Below are 20,122 nucleotides of genomic sequence, written 5' to 3'. Positions count from 1 at the left end.
TCTTTTTTTTTTTATTTTAACTTGAGGCTAATTACTTTATAATATTGTAGTGGTTTTTGCTATACATTCACATGAATCAGCCATGGGTGTACATGTGTTTCCCATCCTGAACCCCCCTCCCACCTCCTTCCCCATCCCATCCCTCAGGGTCATCCCAGTGCAACAGCCCTGAGCACCCTCTCTCATGCATTGAACCTGGACTGGCGATCTATTTCATATATGATAACATGCATGATTCAATACTATTCTCTCAATCATCCCACCCTCACCTTCTCCCACAGAGTGCAAAAGTCTGTCCTTTACATCTGTGTCTCTTTCGCTGTCTCACATATAGGGTCACTGTTACCATCTTTCGGTGATGGACAGGGAGGCCTGGCGTGCTGCGACTCATGGGGTCGCAAAGAGTCGGACACGACTGAGTGACTGAACTGAACTGAAATTCCACATATATGAGTGTCAATCTACTGTATTGGTGTTTTTCTTTCTGAATTACTTCACTCTGTATAATAGGCTCCGGTTTCATCCACCTCGTTAGAACTGACTCAAATGCATTCTTTTTAATAGCTGAATAATATTCCCTTGTGTATATGTAACAAAGCTTTCTTATCCATTTGTCTGCCAATGGACATTTAGGTTGCTTCCATGTCCTGGCTATGGTAAACAGTGCTGTGATAAAAATTGGGGTACATGTGTCTCTTCCAATTCTTGTTTCCTCGGTGTGTATACCTAGCAGTGGAATTGATGAATCGTATGGCAGTTCTACTTCCAGTTTTTGAAGGAATCTCCACACTGTTCTCCATAGTGGCTGTACTAGTTTGCATTCCCTCCAACAGTGTAAGAGGATTCCTTTTTCTCTGTACCCTCTCCAGCACTTATTGTTTATAGATGTTTGGATAGCAGCCATTCTGACTGGCGTGAGATGGTACCTCATTATGGTTTGATTTGCATTTCTCTGATAATGAGTGATATTGAGCATCTTTTCATGTGTTTGTTAGCCATCTGTATGTCTTCTTTGCAGAAATGTCATTTAGTTCTTTGGCTCAGTTTTTGATTAGGTCACTTATTTTTCCAGAACTGAGATGAAGGAGTTGTTTGTATATTTTTGAGATTAATTCTTTGTCAGTTGCTTCATTTGCTGTTATTTTCTCCCATTCTGAAGGCTGTCTTTTCACCTTACTTATAGTTTCCTTCATTGTGAAAAAGCTTTTAAGTTTAATTAGGTTTCATTTGTTTAATTTTGCTTTTATTTCCATAACTCATACAGTATCCTGCTATGATTTACATCAGAGTGTTTTGACTATGTTTTCCTCTAGGAGTTTTATAGTTTCTGGTCTTACATTTAGATCTTTAACCCATTTTGAGTTTATTTTTGTGTACGGTGTTAGAAAGTATTTTGGTTTCATTCTTTTACAAGTGGTTGACCAGTTTTCCCAGAACTTCTTTAAGAGACTGTCTTTTCCACATTGTATATTCTTGTCTCCTTTGTCAAAGATAAGGTGTCCATAGGTGCGTGGATTTATCTCTGGGTTTTCTATTCTGTTCCATTGATCTATATTTCTGTCTTGTGCCAGTACCATATTGTCTTGATGACTGTAGCTTTGTAGTATAGCCTGAACTAGGGCAGGTTGATTCCTCCAGTGCCATTCTTCTTTCCCAAGATTGCTTTGGCTATTTGAGGATTTTTGTATTTCCATACAAATTATGAAATTATTTGTTCTAGTTCTGTGAAAAATACCGTTGGTAGCTTGATAGGGATTGCATTGAATCTATACATTGCTATGGGTAGTATACTCACTTTCACTATGTTGATTCCTGGAATCCATGAACATGGTATATTTCTCCATCTATTAGTGTCCTCTTTGATTTCTGTCATCAGTGTTTTATAGTCTTCTATATATAGGTCTTTTATGTCTTTAGGTAGATATATTCCTAAGTATTTAACTATTTTCATTGCAATGGTGAATGGAATTGTTTCCTTAATTTCTCTGTTTTCTCATTGTTAGTGTATAGGAATGCAATGGAATTCTCTGTGTTAATTTTATATCCTGAAAATTTACTACATTCATTGATTAGCTCTAGTAATCTTCTGGTGGAGTCTTTAGGGTTTTCTATGTAAGGGATCATGTCATCTGAAAACAGTGAGAGTTTTACTTCTTTTCTAATCTGGATTTTTTTTCTTCTCTGATTGCTGTGGCTAAAACTTCCAAAACGATGTTGAATGGTAGTGGTGAGAGTGGGCACCCTTGTCTTGTTCCTGACTTTAGGGGAACTGCTTTCAATTTTTCACCATTGAGGATAATGTTTGCTGTGGGTTTGTCATATATAGCTTTTATTGCATTGAGGTATGTTCCTTCTATTCCTGCTTTCTGGAGGGTTTTTATCAAAAATGGATGTTGAATTTTTTCAAAGGCTTTCTCTGCATCTACTGAGAAAAAATATGGTTTTTAATCTTTTAATTTGTTAATGTGGTGTATTACATTGATTGATTTGCGGATATTGAAGAATCCTTGCATCCCTGGGATAAAGCCCATTTGATCATGATGTATGATCTTTTTAATATGTCATTGGATTCTGTTTGCTAGAACTTTGTTAAAGATTCTGCATCTATTTTCATCGGTGATATTTGCCTGTAGTTTTCTTTTTTTGTGGTATCTTTGTCTGGTTTTGGTATTAGGGTGATGGTGGCCTCATAGAATGAGTTTGGAAGTTCACTTTCCTCTGCAATTTTCTGGAAGAGTTTGGGTAGGATAGGTGTTAGTTCTTCTCTAAATTTTTGGTAAAATATAGCTGTGAAGCCATCTGGTCCTGGGCTTTTGTTTGTTGGAAGATTTCTGATTACAGTTTCGATTTCTATGCTTGTGATAGGTCTGTTAAGATTTTCTATTTCTTCCCGGTTCAATTTTGCAAAGTTGTACTGTTCTAAGAATTTGTCCATTTCTTTCAAGTTGTCCATTTTATTGACATATAGTTGCTGATAGTAGTCTCTTATGTTCCTTTGTATTTCTGTGTTGTCTCTTGTGATTTCTGCATTTTCATTTCTAATTTTGTTGATTTGACTCTTCCTTTATAATTTGATGACTCTGGCTAATGGTTTGTCAATTTTATTTATCTTCTCAAAGAACCAGCATTTAGCTTTCTTAATTTTGGCTATGCCCTCCTTTGTTTCTTTTGCATTTATTTCTGCCCTAATTTTTACTACTTCTTTCCTTATATTAACCCTGGGGTAGTTCATTTCTTCTTTTTCTAGTTGCTTTAGGTGTAAGGTCAGGTCATTTATTTGATGTTTCTCCTGTTTCTTGAGGTAAGCTTATATTGCTATGAACCTTCCCCTTAGCACTGTTTTTACCGAATCCCATAGATTTTGCGTTGTTTTGTTTTCATTTTCATTCGTTTCTATGCATATTTTTATTTCTTTTTTTATTTCTTCTGTGATTTGTTGGTTATTCTGAAGTGTCTTTTTTAGCTTCGATATGTTTGTATTTTTAACAGCTTTTTTTCCTGTAGTTGACACCTAATCTTACTGCATTGTGATCAGAAAAGATATTTGAGATGGTTTCAATTTTTTTGAATTTACCAAGGCTAGATTTATGGCCCAGGATGTGATCTATCCTGGAGAAGGTTCCATGTGCACTTGAGAAAAAGGTGAAATTCATTGTTTTAGGGTGAAAAATCCTATAGATATCAATTAGGTCTAAGTGATCCATTGTATCATTTAAAGTTTGTGTTTCCTTGCTAATTTTCTGTTTACTTGATCTATTCATAGGTGTGAGTGGGGTATTAAAGTCTCCCACTATTATTGTATTCCTGTTAATATCCCCTTTCATGCTTGTTAGCATTTGCCTTACATATTGCAGGGCTCCTATGTTGAGTGCATATGTAATTGTTATATCTTCTTCTTGGATTGATCCTTTGATCATTATGTAGTGTCCTTCTTTGTCTCTTTTCGTGGCCTTTATTTCAAACTCTATTTTATCTGATATGAGTATTACTACTCCTGCTTCCTTTTGGTCTCCATTTCCGTGAAATATCTTTTTCCAGACCTTCACTTTCAGTCTGCATTTGTCCCTAAGTTTGAGAGATGATTACTGCAGCCATGAAATTAAAAGATGCTTGCTCCTTGGAAGAAAAGCTATGACCAACCTAGACTGCATATTAAAAAGCTGACACATTACTTTGCCAACAAGGGTCCATCTAATCAAAGCTATGGTTTTTCCAGTAGTCATGTATGGATGTGAGAGTTAGACTATGAAGAAAGCTGAGTGCCAAAGAATGACGTTTTTGAACTGTGGTGTTGGAGAAGACTCTTGAGAGTCCATTGGACTGTAAAGAGATCCAACCAGTTCATCCTAAAGGAAATCAGTCCTCTATATTTATTGGAAGGACTGATGCTGAAGCTGAAACTCCAATACTTTGGCCACCTGATGTGAAGAACTTACTCATTGGAAAAGACCCTGATGCTGGGAAAGATTGAAGGCAGGAAGAGAAGGGGAAGAGAGAAGAGGAGATGGTTGGATGGCATCACCAACTCGATGGACATGAGTTGGAGTAAGCTCCAGGAGTTGGTGATGGACAGGGATGGCTGGCATGCTGCAATCCATGGGGTCACAAAGAGTCAGAAATGATTGAGTGACTGAACTGAACTGAACCATGTGTATGTCTGCTCAGTTAGTGGCCTAGTTCAGTTCAGTTCAGTTCAGTTCAGTCACTCAGTCATGTCCGACTCTTTGCAATCCCATGAATTGCAGCACACCAGGCCTCCCTGTCCATCACCAGCTCCCAAAGTTCACCCAAACTCATGTCCATCGAGTTGGTGATGCCATCCAGCCATCTCACCCTCTGTCGTTCCCTTTTCCTCCTGCCCCCAATCCCTCTCAGCATCAGAGTCTTTTACAATGAGTCTACTCTTCTCATGAGGTGGCCAAAGTACGGGAGTTTCAGCTTTAGCATTATTTCCTCCAAAGAACACCCAGGGCTGATCTTTAGAATGGACTGGTTAGATCTCCTTGCAGTCCAAGAGACTCTCAAGAGTCTTCTCTAACACCACAGTTTAAAAGCATCAATTCTTCGGTGTGCTGTCTATGGGGTCACACAGAGTCGGACATGACTGAAGTGACTTAGCAGCAGCAGCAGCTTTCTTCACAGTCCAACTCTCACATCCATACACGACTACTGGAAAAACCGTAGCCTTGACTAGACAGACCTTTGTTGGCAAAGTAATGTCTCTGCTTTTCAATATGCTATCTAGGTTGGTCATAAATTTCCTTCCAAGAAATAAGCGTCTTTTAATTTCATGGCTGCAGTCACCATCTGCAGTGATTTTGGAGCCCCAAAATAAAGTCTGATACTGTTTCCACTCTTTCCCCATCTATTTCCCATGAAGTGATGGGACCAGATGCCATGATCTTCATTTTCTGAATGTTGAGCTTTAAGCCAACTTTTTCACTCTCCTCTTTCACTCTCATCAAGAGGCTTTTTAGCTCCTCTTCACTTTCTGCCATAAGGGTGGTGTCATCTGCATATCTGAGGTTATTGATATTTCTTTCGGCAATCTTGATTCCAGCTTGTGCTTCTTCCAGTCCAGCGTTTCTCATGATGTACTCTGCACAGAAGTTAAATAAGCAGGGTGACAATATACAGCCTTGACGTACTCCTTTTGCTATTTGAAACCAGTCTGTTGTTCCATGTCTAGTTCTAACTATTGCTTCCTGACCTGCATACAGGTTTCTCAAGAAGCAGGTCAGGTGGTCTGGTATTCCCATCTCTTTCAGAATTTTCCACAGTTTATTGTGATCCACACAGTCAAAGGCTTTGGCTTAGTCAATAAAGCAGAAATAGATGTTTTTCTGAAACTCTTGCTTTTTCCATGATCCAGCAGATGTTGGCAATTTGATCTCTGGTTCCTCTGCCTTTTCTAAAACCAGCTTGAACATCTGGAATTTCACAGTTCACATATTGCTGAAGCCTGGCTTGGAGAATTTTGAGCATTTCTTTACTAGCGTGTGAGATGCTCAGTAGTGTCCAACTCTTTGTGACCCCATGAACTGTAGCCCTCCAGGCTCCTCTGTCCATTTAGTTTTCCTGGCAAGAATACTGGAGTGAGATGCCATTTTCTACCCCATGGGATCTTCCTGACTCAGGGATTAAACCCATTCCTGACTCAGGGATTAAACTTGAGACTCTTGCATTGACAGGCAGATTCATTACCACTGCACCACCTGCGAAGTGCAAGTGTTTTCTTCCGAATAAGCTTCCTCATGTTTTGTAATATGGACAAATCTTTAAGTTATGGTTCCTTTCTCCTTAAAAATTTTACCTTATGTTCATTTCTTTCCTCACATTTTAGTATAATAGCCAGTGGAAACCCAACCTCTCTTTTAACACTTGCTTAGAAATTGCATAAACAGAATTTTCAGTTTCATTGCTTACAAGTTTTGTGTTTCACAGAACACTAGAATACAAAAAATGTAGCCTAGTATTTGCCTCTTTATAACAGGGATCATCTTTTCTCCATTTTCCAATAACATGTTGCTCATTTTTGTCTGAGACTCTATCAAAATGGAGTCTACCATCTATATTCTACTAATATTTCATGCATGATTACTTAGGTATTCTCTAAGAATATTGAGGCTTTCTCTACCCTTCTCTTCTTTCATAGCTCTCTCCAGAATCACCCTTAAAATTCTATTCACAGCAATCTAGGCTTTCTATATCATGCACCTCAAAACTTTTCCAGCCTCTGTCCATTATCCAGTTCCAAAGCCAAGTCCACATTTTCAGGTGTTCATTATAGCAACACCCTCCAAATCTCAGTACAAATTCCTGCTCTTTTTTTGTTTGTTTGTTTGTTTGTTTGAGTTCAGGATGCTATAGGGAAATACCATAGACTGGGTGGGCTTATTTATTTCACACAGTTCTGGAGGTTAAAAGTCTGAGATCAAGGTCAGTTTCTCATGGGCATTCTCTTCCAGGCTGCAGACTACCAACTTCTTACTGTATCCTCACATGATAGAAAGTGGGTGATAGAGTGCTCTGGAATCTGTTTTCTTTTCCCTCTCTCTTTTTTTAAAAAAAATTTAATTGAAGGATAATTGCTTTATAGAATTTTGTGGTTTTCTGTCATACATCAACAAGAATCAGCCCTCTTTACATCCATGCCCCCTCCCTCCAGAACCTCCCTCCCATTTTCCTCCCCACCCCACCCTTCTAGATTGTCACAGAGATAAGGATACTAATAACACTCATGAGGGCTTCACCTTCATGACCTAATTAACTCCCAAAGAACCGACCTCCTACTACTGTCACATTGGAAGTTAGAATTTCAACATATGAATTTGTGGAGATACAAAAACATCCAGTCCATTAAAAAGTATAAAGTAGTCAAATGTTATATTAACAACAATGATTAAATAGCTAACATTTATTTAGACACTGAACACTTGGCATTGATTACCTCATTCCCATTTTACAGATGAGAAATGTTACACTCATAGGGGTGAAGTTACTTGCCAAGATTACATAGCTAATACATTGAGAAACTAGAGTTCAAACTTGGGCTATCAAACCCTCACAATATTAACCTTTAAATAAGCCATGCCCTCAGACCAAGATAGATACGCAGAAGTAGAATGATGTGGCATGAGTAAAGAAATAATCCAAATACAAATGTCTGTCTCACTAGTTATACTGCCACATTTATCCAAAACATTAGTCATCAACCTAATAAAAATATCCATTGCAGGGTTATTTATAATCATGAAAAGTTAGAAATAAGCCAAATTTCTAACAATAGTTGAACAGCATGTAAAGTATAGCTCCTATAATAATGAATCTCAAATGCATGCATTACTCATTCATTCAACAAACATGTATTGATTATCTACTATATGGTAGGTGCTCCTCTACATGCTAGGGAAATAGAAATGAATGAAACAATGTCCTTGTCCTACACTCCCATGAAGCATTCAAAGATTTTTAAATGATATGAGAAAATGCTTGATGAAATGTTAGATTAAAATTAGATAAAATTATGTATTTAGTATGAATTAAATTACATACACACAAAACAGTTCTATGTTGGAATACCTTATTAGTATAGGTAATTTCATATTTTATACACTTATATATTATTCATATTTACTGCACAAGCATTCATTATAATAATAATACATTTTTAATTTTTATTTCCCAGGTTCATACACATAATTATTTCAGTGACATTAGATCATTCATAATAGTTCTGTGCTCTCATCTAGCAAATGTTTTGCACTAACTCTTTACAAAACTTTTTTTAAATGGCCAGACAGCAAATATTTGAGGCTCTGAAAACCATGTAGCCTCCGCAACTACTACTCAATGCTGTCATAATACAAAACCACCCATAGACAATATTTAACTGTATTTCAGTTAAGTCTATGGGCCATATTTTCCCCCATGGACTGTAGGCCACCAGGCTCTTCTGTCCATGGGACTTTCCAGTATTCTAGTAAGAATACTAGAGTAGGTTACCATTTCCTTCTCCAGGGGATCTTCCTGACCCAGGGATTGAACCTGCATCTCCTACAATGGCAGTCTCCTGCATTGCAGGCAGATTCTTTACCAGGAAAGACTTATACTTTGCTGATACTACTTTAACTTCATAACTGACACAAACACAAACACAAAGCTCTTTTTATTTCCACTGTTCAATTTCCTAATTATAACATCTTTGAGAGATACACATTAACCACATTTTACAGAGGAAAACACTAAGGCAAGTCCTTAAATTCAGTTCCCAAGGGAGATGCCAAATCTCCTGTTGCCTGAAAAGTAAACATACATAAATGCTAATATTAAACTTTCTAGGGGATTTGTTCCTTAGAAGAACCTTATTCTGAATTATTTGGGGAAATAAACCAAGAAATTAATTTTCATTCTTCACCAAAAATATATATATTTTCATGTGTTTTGCTCAGTCATATCCAATTTTGCAACCCAATGAACTGTAGCCCACCAGGCTCCTCTGTCCATGGAATTTTTCAGGCAAGAATACTGAAATGGTTTACCATTTCCTTCTTCAGGGGATATTCTTGACTCAGGGATCAAACCTGTGTCTCCTGCATTGGCAAGTGGATTCTTTACCACTGCACCACCTGGGAAGCTCCGTTTTCATGTTTCAGATTTTTTTAAAGAAAAATTCTGCAGACTGAGTCAAAGACCTAAATGGAAGATTAAGGGATATTTTTTAAACATATATTTTTTATTTATTTATTTTTGGTTGTACTAGGTCTTTTTTTCTGTGTATGGGCTTTCTCTCATTGTGGTGAGCAGAGGCTGTTCTTCATTGTGGTACATGGGCTTCTCATTGTGGGGGTTTCTCTTGTTGTGGAGCACAGGCTTCAGTAGGTGCAGCACATGGGCTCAGTAGTTGTGGCTCACAGGCTCTAGAACATGGGCTCAGTAGTTGTGGCACATGGGCCTGTTGCTCCAAGGCTTGTGGAATTTTCTGGGACCAGGGATCAAACACATATTCCCTGCATTGGTAGGCAGATTCTTATCCACTGTACCACCAGGGAAGTCCAAAGGGATATCTTTTGATTGCTTTTGTATGAGGAAGAAATGGGACTAGGAGGGAATGTTTCTTTATGTTTCTTGAGCAGTCTCCCAGGAACTTAGGACAACAGGTGACAAAGGGGGGATCAAAGATTCTCACGTTCTCTATATCCACCAAGGAGGCTGCTTTTTTTCAGACCTGCTTTGAGAGTCACATGTCTACAAATATCTGAAGACTTACCAATGTTAATCTCATCATCAGTCAGTGTATCTCCAATGAAATCAAACTGAAAGGACTGCAATGTCTGAGAAAATTTCTGAACAGCAGAGGAATAATCTGCAAAGGAAGGGAAATGGGAGAAATGGTCAGTGCTGCAGCCTTTTGCCTGATTTCCTTATCTCTGTTAGGACAGACAGGAGAAAGACAAAGGGAAGTGCTCCCGGCAGGTAGCAAATTGCATTGGAAGATGTTAAAGAAAACATCAGACCTTCCACAGAAGATTTGAGCAACTAAAATCACACATTAAAGATGAAGTAGGGCAGCTTAGTGAAGTCCTCCATTTAAGTTATTGGACATGCTTTATCCTCAGTCCCTGTCCTATGTGACCGATCTGTGAGACCTAAAGCTGCTTAGTTCTACTCTTAAGAGTCTCCTTAAGCTTTTTTGAGTACCTATTGTGGACAATGGACTAGATACTTTCTCAAGTCTACTAAACAAATATTCACAGTCATTTTACAAAAGAAAAAAAAAAGCTCCAGGTTCCAAAGCTAGCTGGGAGAGATGGAACTAGAAGCCTAGTGGTCTGTCTGCCTTTCTGGGGCCTTTCCTATGACCATATAAACAACACTTTAACATTTTACACATTAACCAGATGGCAGCTTTAGTGAAGGTACTATCTAGCAGAAACACAAATTTAACTTCCTCACTGAGTATTTACTAAGGGATCTAAAATAAGGAAATAGTTGATGAAAAAATTGAGGGTGGTATGCCAGACATATGTATGTGATTTTTGGTCAATGATTTTAAACTTCATTATACAAAAGTTTATTGATGATGTAAAATTAAACACAACTAGCTACCATTATGACAAATTAACCTTATTGAAAATTTTAAAATATGACCTTCACCAAGATCTTCAGTCAAATCTCCAACTTTGTTACTCTAAGAGAGGTTCTTAGGCCACCAGTATCATCGTCATTTGGGAGCTTAATGGAAATACACATTCCCAGGTCACACCCCAGACTTGCTGAATCAGAAACTGCATTTTTATATAATCCCTAGGGGATTCACATGCTCTTTAGAGTTTGAAGAGCACTGCTCCCACCAACTAAAGTAACACTTTAAGACCATATTCTATGAAATATCAAGCTTCTTATAATTTTTGTTCCCCCTTTCCTATTTCTTCTTTCACTCCTTAGTTTCACAATCCCCCAACTTCATATCTATCAGATATACAAGCTACAGAAAATTTTTGCTCTCACCCTAACAGAAAGAGAGACAATACAAACAACAGTACCTATCCCTTTCAGTGAAAATCTATCATGGTTAGACTATCATGGTTAAATACTATAAAACATGCTCAAGCATTTGTTTGAAACAGATAAACCTGCAAAGAGTTTTATTATCTTTTTGTCTATGTCCTGTTTTCAGAAGTTCTTATTTTCATTATTTAGAACCTTGATCCTTTGAAAACATCAATGGCAATAATAACAACAACAACAAAAAATACTTCACAGAGATTGGAGGCTGCAGACCAGGTTACCATGCCTTTTCAAATTTCCACATTTTAGAATCACGTTTCCACTTCAAATCTAGGCCACATAAATATGAAGAGGAGTATGCATACACTGCCTTCCACATTTCATCAGCAAAGAGAAAAAAAAAAACTGGTTCCATATCTGAAAACCTTTTCTTTGGCCTCTTTGGCTAGCAGCAAAAAAAAAAAAAGGCAACCCCAGAAGTTCCCATGCACTCCGCTTGACTCTGGGAAATTAAATATAATATTCATTATATTGCTCTTTCATAAATACCAGGATTTCATAAATTGAGCTAAGCTAAGTACAGTTATAAATGACTTCTCATTTAGAATTATATGAACACTTCAAAAACCTCAAATATTACAATTTTCAACATTTACAGTATTTTGTAAGTAAAGGCATGGAGTGAGAAAGGAGTTACATTCATTCCCCGTTTCATTATTTGCACCAACACTCTTCTCCAGATTTCTGGGACTTCAAAACACTACACTTACATCTGCACAGAGCTTGAAAATGTTTATGAAAGGCTTTGCACAAATACCTTTCATTTACCTTCCCCAAGTATCTAAAGATTGGTATTACCATCCTCACCTTATAAACAAGCACAGAAAATGAGACAATGCAGCAAGTCACATGCACAAAAATACAAACAAATTAACAGCTCTTCATGAAAACAGTGTCTCATTTATTTGGCCTCTGTACTAAGGGAAGTGCCAGGAAAGACTCATATTTTAGATAAAACTGTTGGGGAATTTCTTGACTACAAAGAATCAACAGATAACTTAGAAAGGCTTGTCATGGAAAGGACATTTATTTTCTTATCATTCTGAAGTTCACTGTATCATGTAGACCATGTAAACTCACCCTTATATCCTCCCTGATATTTCCCCATCCCCACCCAAAAAGCCACTCTCTCATAATTTTTCAAACTATCTTTGTTGGTTCTCTCTCCATCAACTACTTATTTATTCATGTGTCTTCTATAATGTTTTACCCTCATCTTTTTCTAATTCATTTAAGAATGTAGTTGAATAGTGCCTATGAGGCAATTGAAGTTTTATGGGAATGAGGTAGAACATAAATGGGATTGATTAGTTAATAATTAATTCATGTTACACAGATTACAATTTGGTTATCACTATACTTTTCTACAGAATTATACAGAATATCTTCTTTTATTTCTAGCTTGTTTAAGTCTGCACAATGTCTTGGTAATTTATTAACCTATAATTCATTCTTTTTGTTGAAAACTGGTATCACATTGCATAAATATACCATAATTCATTCATTCACCTATTCAGGGACATTTGCAATGTTTTTAGCTTTTCATTATTGTGAATAAAAACTGTTATAAATGCTCATGTAAAAGTCTTTCTGGTTCATATGCTTTCACTTCTCCCAAGGAGTGCCCTCTAGGAGTGCAGTGAAAGGTTAATTGGTAAGTGCCTATTAATTAAACTACACAAGAAAAGGTCAAACTGTCTTCCAAAACAACTGTACCATTTTGTGTTCCTCTTAACAACATATGAGAATTTCAGCTGATCCACATACTTTCCAGCATCTGGTTACTTCTGCACGTTAACTTTAGTTATTCTAATGGGTATATAGTGGTTTTTAACAAGTTTTACTTTGCATTTTCCTGATGACTAATGGTGCTGAGTATCTTATCATATACTTATTGGGCATTTGTCATATTTTTTGCATGAAGGATCTGTTCAAACTTTTGCCTGTTTTATAACTATGTTGCTTGTTTTATTATTGAGCTATAATATTTCTTTATATATTCTAGATATGTTTTTTGTATATATATATATATCTCAGATACTATCTAAATTAACTAAAGTTTTAACAATCTGAGGGCTGTCTATTGAAGAAAAATGAGTGAATTTTGATTTTAAAAACCAATGAACTTTTGGTATATAAAGTTACCCTAATCAAATCACCTTCTTTCCAGCTCTGTAATAACCACTGAAAACTAACAGCCTCATAACTATAGTACCTATGAAATCAACAGTTTAGCAGCCACTGGAGAAGGCAGAAGGGTGTTAGAGGTTCACAAGGCCCCACTCTCAGAAAATTATCACTATTTGTCCAGTTTGACAGATATAGAAACCTCCATTCTTAGAGTTTATCTTTGCTTGCCTTAACCCAAAGTTTATTCTCTGTAAACAATGCTGCCATTGGAGCAGTTATCAAAAACAATCATCTGAAATCATTTAAGACTATGATGACCTAGGGCAATGTACAAATTGGAGTTATAAAGAGATGGACCAAAACACTTAAATAAATGGGGGAGGGTGACAGATTAGAGAATGACATGTCCACAGGGGTCTTAACAAAGATTCAAACTCTTCCTAGAATCTAGAAAGACACATTCATGCAAAGAAACATATGCACACTCTGGGTTGTGTGTTTGCCCATGAAAGAATTCTCTTTCTCTTCTGCCTGAATTTGAGGCCCTATATAATCAGGAAGAGAGTGGTAAGGCAGAGCTGTAAATTTACTGGCTGAATATCTAAGAAATGCCTCAACACATACAGAAAGCCCTTCAGCAAAGCTTGGAGACTTACAGGTTCAAATTATTTCATAAATTCACTGCCCAATCATTAGCTGAACACTAAGCTAACCTATCAAAGGCTTCAATGGCTTCACACAACAAAAACTACAGACTTTAACACAGAAATAGTCCAGGAGTTCAAAACACAAACAAACAACAACAGTCACTTACAACAAACCCTGGGGATTGGGATATGATCTAACTTTCAGAGTTGTCACACTATATTATTTTTTATATGATATTATACATGTTTCAATGCCATTCTCCCAAATCATCCCACCCTCTCCCTCTCCCACAGAGTCCAAAAGACTGTTCTATACATCTGTGTCTCTTTTGCTCTCTCGCATACAGGGTTATCGTTACCATCTTTCTAAATTCCATATAAATGTGTTAGTATACTGTATTGGTGTTTTTCTTTCTGGCTTACTTCACTCTGTATAATCGGCTCCAGTTTCATCCACCTCATTAGAACTGAATTAAATGTATCCTTTTTTAATGGCTGAGTAATACTCCATTGTGTATATGTACCACAGCTTTCTTATCCATTCATTTGCTGATGGCCATCTAGGTTGCTTCCATGTCCTGGCTATTATAAATAGTGCTGCAATGAACATTGGGGTACATGTGTCTCTTTCATTTCTGGTTTCCTCTAATGACTTTAAAAAGATAATTACCATGAATAAAAAGAAGTAAATGTATGTGGAAATTGGGATTTTATCAACAAGCAAGGGTAATATTTTGTAGGAGGTGAAAGCTAGAATGAAGTTTCTGCATGAAACACACTGGCCTAAAATGTTGCAGGGAATACAGCAGTCAGTCAGTCTAACACTAAGGTAAAATTAATAGTAATCAAGAACCACAAGCTTTTGTTGGTTGAGGTTCAAGTTTGTACTTTGCAAATAGGTGAAAAGAAATTAACTTTAAAACTGATCATGAACCCGCACCAGCAAGCTCCAAGAAGTAAAAGGATAACTGCCCCATTAAAGATGCCTCCAGAATCCAGGGTACATGAGGAAATTTCAAAGCTCTCCCACCCAGGAGAATTCAATAGTCAAAAATTACAACTGATACTAGGAAAGTAACATAAGAGCCAAAATAAATCAGAATACTATTTTCTGAGAGAATTAGAATTACAGTACAATCTAAAAGGTATTTTAATAAGTATATTTATAATATTCGGACATAAAGTAAAAAATAAAATCTATGTGTATATTATCTCATAAGGGACAATAATCAAACATACCATTTAATAATAACCAATATAAATAATAAAATGAAGTATTCATTTTAATATGATAAGAGAAAATAACAATCAACCTACTGATACTGAACTGGAAAACAGACCTGAGAATATCACCCCCAGAACAGCATAGAAAAATAAACATAAAGAAAATATAAAAGAAAATGAAAGAGGCAAGAGGCCCTAATAAGAATAACAAAAGAAGAGAGCAAAAGAGATGGGGGTAGAGGTCAGCAAAATGACAGGCTGTGAAACTCCAGGATCTTAGTCCACCAGAGGAACTTCAAAACAAACAAACAAACGAAAACAACCAGAAGCTGTCTAAACCAACTGTGTAGGAGCTCTGGGAAACAGTCAAAGGTTTATTACAACCAAGCAAAGGCTGAACCAAGAAAAATTCATATTAATTAGAAGCCCTACCTATAGCGGTCAAAGTAGAGAAAGAAATAAAAGTTATCCAAATTGGAAGGGAAGAAGAACAATTCTCGCTATTTGAGAAGACTATGATATATGAATAACTCTAAATGTCCACCAAAAAACAATTAGAACTAATAAATTCAGGAAGGTTACAGGATACAAGATTAACATACAGAAGTGTTTCTATACACTAATAATACAACATCAGAAAGGGAAAGTTAAGAATATATCACTTAAAATTTCATCAAAGAGTAAAATATCTAGGAATAACCTTAACCAATGAACAGAAAGACCAATTCTCTGAAAACTATAAAACACTGATGAAGGAAATTAATGATACAAAGAAATGAAAAGATAACCTGTACCCTTGAATTGGAAGAATACTGTTAAAACAGCCATAATACCCAAAGCTATCTACAGACAATGCAATCATTTTCAAAATGCCCATGACATTTTTCACAGAACTAGAGCAAACAATCCTGAAATTCTTAGGGAAACACTGAAAACCCCAATTGACAAGGCAATCTTCAGGGGAAAAAAAAAAGAAAAAAATCTAGACATGTGAAAAATCCCAAACTTCGGACTATATGACAAAGCTACAATAATCAAAACAGAACAGTACTGGCACAAAGACAGACACATAGATCATTGGAACTGAATAAAGAACCCAGAAATAAAGTCATGCACCTATTAGTGAACTAGTCTACTACAACAAAGGAAAAAAAGAATATACAATTGAGAAAAGACAGTCTCTTCAGTAAGTGGTGCTGGGAAAACCAGACAGCCCCATGTAAAAGAATAAGATTAGAACATTCTTCACACTATATACACAAATGCACTCAAAATGGATTAAATATGTAAATGTAATACCTGAAACCATAAAACTCCTTGAAGAGAATATAAGCAGAACAGTCTGACATAAATGGTAGCAATATTTTTTAATCTGTCTCCTAAGACAAAAGGAACAAAGAAAAATAAACAAATGGGACCTAATTAAAATTCAAAGCTTTTGCATAGCAAAGGAAACCACTGACAAAATAAAAAGACAACTTACTGAATGTGAGAAAATATTTACAAATGGTGTACCTGGCAAGGGGATAGTATCTAAAATATATAAACTGTTCACACAATTCAATATCCAAAAATTCCTAAACAGCCAAATTAAATGGGCAGAAGACCTGAACAGACACTTTTTCAAAGAAGGCACAGAGATGGCTAACAGGCACATGTAAAGATGATTAACATTGCTAATTAGTAGAGAAATACAATCCCAAACAATAATATTACCTCATCCCTGTCAGAATGGCTACAAATATATACAAATAACAAATATTGGAGAGGATGCAGAGAAAAGGGAACCCTTGTACACTGTCAATAGGAATGTAAATTGGCACAGCCACTATGAAAAACAGTATGGAGGTGCCTCAAAAAACTAAAAATAGAATTACCACGTGACCCAATAATTCCACTTCTGGGTATATATCTGGAAGAAACTAAAATACCAACTCAAAAAGATACATGCACAACATAGCAGCAACAACGAAGATATGGAAGCATCTAAGTGGCCATCAACAACCTAACCTATACAGATGATATGGTAGGTATAAAAATACATATATACAATGAAATATTATTCAGTCATAAGAAATAAATTCTTCCATTTGCAGCAATGAGGGTGAACCTAGGCGACATGCTTAATGAAATAACTCAGACAGAGAAGACAAATACTGTATGCTACCACTTATACATGGAATGTAAAAAATAAAGTGAATATATAGTAAAACAGAATCAGATTCACAGTTATAGAGAACATACTAGTGGTTACCAGTGGGAAGAGGGAAAGCTGGAGGGGCCCATTAGAGGTACGATATGAAGAGATAAAAGCTAATATGTATAAAATAGGTAAATGACAGGATACTGTATATTATATAACACAAGGAATTACAGCCACGATCTTATGATAACTTTTAGTGGTGTACAACCTAAAAATTAAAAAAAAAATTGAATCACTATGCAGTATACCTGAAACTAATATAATATTGTAAATCAACTGTACTTCAATAGAAAATTTAAAAATAAACATGAAAACTCAACAGAATTCCTATATGTCAAAAATAAACTATTATAAAATATTATTTAAAAGGACTGATTATAACAACTAAAAGAATAAGCTACCTTAAAATACATCTAAGGAAAGATGTGCATGAATTTCATGAAAAAAAATTTTAACAATATTGAAAGACATAAATTCCCCCTAATTAGGGAAATAATTATCCATTTCCAAACATGGGAAAACATGATATAATAAGGGGTCAGTCTATAAGCTTAATGCAATTATAATGAGTAGATTTTTTATAGAACTTGATAAATGCATTCATTCAATAGAGAAGTCCCAAACCAAGAACAGTCAGGAGAATATTTAAGAACAAGTTAGTCAGACTCTCCCTATCAATAGGCTAGACTTGTTACAAGCTATAATAATTAAGACAGTATAAGTACAAGGAGAGGCAAGTAACTAGACAGAGTAGAAATAGAAATCCCAGAAACAGATCCACATATATATGGGAAAACAGTATATGACACAGAGGACACAACAAACCAGTGCAAAAAGGATATGTTATTACATAAAATATATTAGGACAATTGTCTATCCACACAAAAATTTAGATACCTATTCACATCATACACAAAAATAAAACTAGATGGATTCTAACCTAAATGTGGAGAGCAAAACTTTAACACATGTAAAAAAAAGAGAGGAGGATCTTCAAGATGGCAGAGGAGTGGGATGTGGAGATCAACTTCCCCCAACAAATATATCAAAAATACATCTGCATGTGAAACAACTCCTACAGAACACCTACTGAATGCTGGCAGAAGACCCCAGACTTCCAAAAAGGCAAGCTAATCTCCACACAATGGAGTAGGGCAAAAGAAATAAGAAACGAAATACAAAGGAATCAGGATGGGACCTGCACCCCTGGGAGGGAACTGTGAAGGAGGAAAATTTTCTGACACTTGGAAAACCCCTCATGGAGGAGATTTAGAACCTCAGAGGAGAGTGCAGTAACATGTGCAGAAGGTAAAGCAGAGAGAATTCTGCACAGAGATCAGTGCCAAAGTAGTATTCCCCACTCTGAAATGACTATCTGCATGCACACCAGGGCTGGTGGGGACTGGGTCCTGAGGCTCAAGCTTCAGAGGTGAGACCTCAGGGAGAAGACTGAGGTTGACTGCCATGAAGACTGTCTGAGTGGGTATTATGAAACAGCTCAGAGAGTGCTGAAAAAAGTCTGGGGGTGCCAGAGATGCAAGAGATCTCAACGCCAGGTAGGCAAGAAGGGCGGGTCAGCCAGGGATGTTCTAACTCTGTGCACTCACAGATGGTAGAGCACTGCTTTCCGGAGTGCCAGATGTGAGGTGACCCATGGCTGTGGGCTCTGACCTAGAGGTGGGAGCAACAGCCCTGCCACTGCCACTGAGTGGTGAGCAAGTGCAGGTCACTGCCCATACCCTCCTAGGAGCCTGTGCAGCCTGACATTGCTGAGGGACCCATGACCTAGGGCCAGTTCCCCTGGGAAAGCACACAACCCATTCTAGTCTGTAGCAAATTCCTGCAGGCCTCTACCAAAACAGGCATTCCTCCCACACATCCCACATGTGTCCACCATATTCTTCCCTCTCCCTGGTCCAAGTGAGCAAGTAAGCTTTAATCAGCCACTGCATTAGCCCCCTTTTGTCTGGGTAGGGGAGGAAACAGACACCAGAGGACAACATCCAAAAAGAGACTATGCCAAAACCTAAGCTAACAATAAGGAGCTGTATGACCAAATAACAGAAAGGGATTTTACCTGTGCAGCCACAGGAGTAGCAGATTAAATCTCTGCAATTTGCTTCCTAACCCTGCATGTGTGAATTGTCCGAAAAAAGAATGAGGGTTCCCACACTGAGGCTGTGGACATTGGGGGCAATTATGGACTTAGCAACTACAATTGGGACTAAGGTCAAATCTGAGTCTGAGCTGGTCCCAAGGTGCTCACAGCAGGTCCAGAGACTTTCCTAGAAATACTGGAGGACTTCCTGAGAAGGCAGATTAGCTGGAGATCACTGTGGTGGTGAGGACACTGACAACAGAGGCAACAGGAAAATATTCTTACTACCACTTTGGTGGTGGTTTAGTCGCTAAGTCGTGTCTGAGTTTTGCGACCCCATGGACTGTAGCCTGCCGGGCTCCTCTGTCCATGGGATTTTTCAGGCAAGAATACTGGAGTGGATTGCCATTTCCTGCTCCAGGGGATCTTCCCAACCCAGGAATCAAACCCAGGTCTCCCACATTGCAGGCAGACTCTTTACCAACTGAGCTATGAGGGAAGCCCACTACATATATACCTTTTTGTTCATTTTGTTTTCATTGTTCTTTTGTTGTATTATTCTTTAATTTTTATTATTTACCTTTTCAGTTTTTATGTTTTTATTTTTAAATAAATTTACTTTATTTCCTAACTCCACAGTATATTTATTACACTGCATTTTTTCCTTGTTTTTGGTTTTTTCCTTATTTTTGTCTATTTTAACTATAGTTTATACTTTGCTATCTTTAATTCTTTGATGTTTTACACTTT

At 36.9% G+C, this 20,122-nt stretch overlaps 1 protein-coding gene across 1 annotated transcript in view; it reads right to left on the bottom strand.

The window, feature by feature from the left end:
- OPHN1 (oligophrenin 1) overlaps positions 1 to 20,122 on the bottom strand; it is a 578,606-nt gene that overhangs the window by 398,608 nt on the left and 159,876 nt on the right. Inside the window, exon 3 of the mRNA XM_018043623.1 lies at positions 9,770 to 9,865. Coding sequence (XP_017899112.1) covers positions 9,770 to 9,865 — 96 coding nt within the window. The remainder of the gene's footprint in view (positions 1 to 9,769; positions 9,866 to 20,122) is intronic.

Source organism: Capra hircus, assembly GCF_001704415.2.
Source record: "Capra hircus breed San Clemente chromosome X unlocalized genomic scaffold, ASM170441v1, whole genome shotgun sequence".
Taxonomy (NCBI): Eukaryota; Metazoa; Chordata; class Mammalia; order Artiodactyla; family Bovidae; genus Capra; species Capra hircus.
The sequence above is the reverse complement of the archived record's forward strand: the minus strand, read 5'-3'. Positions and strand labels throughout refer to the sequence as shown.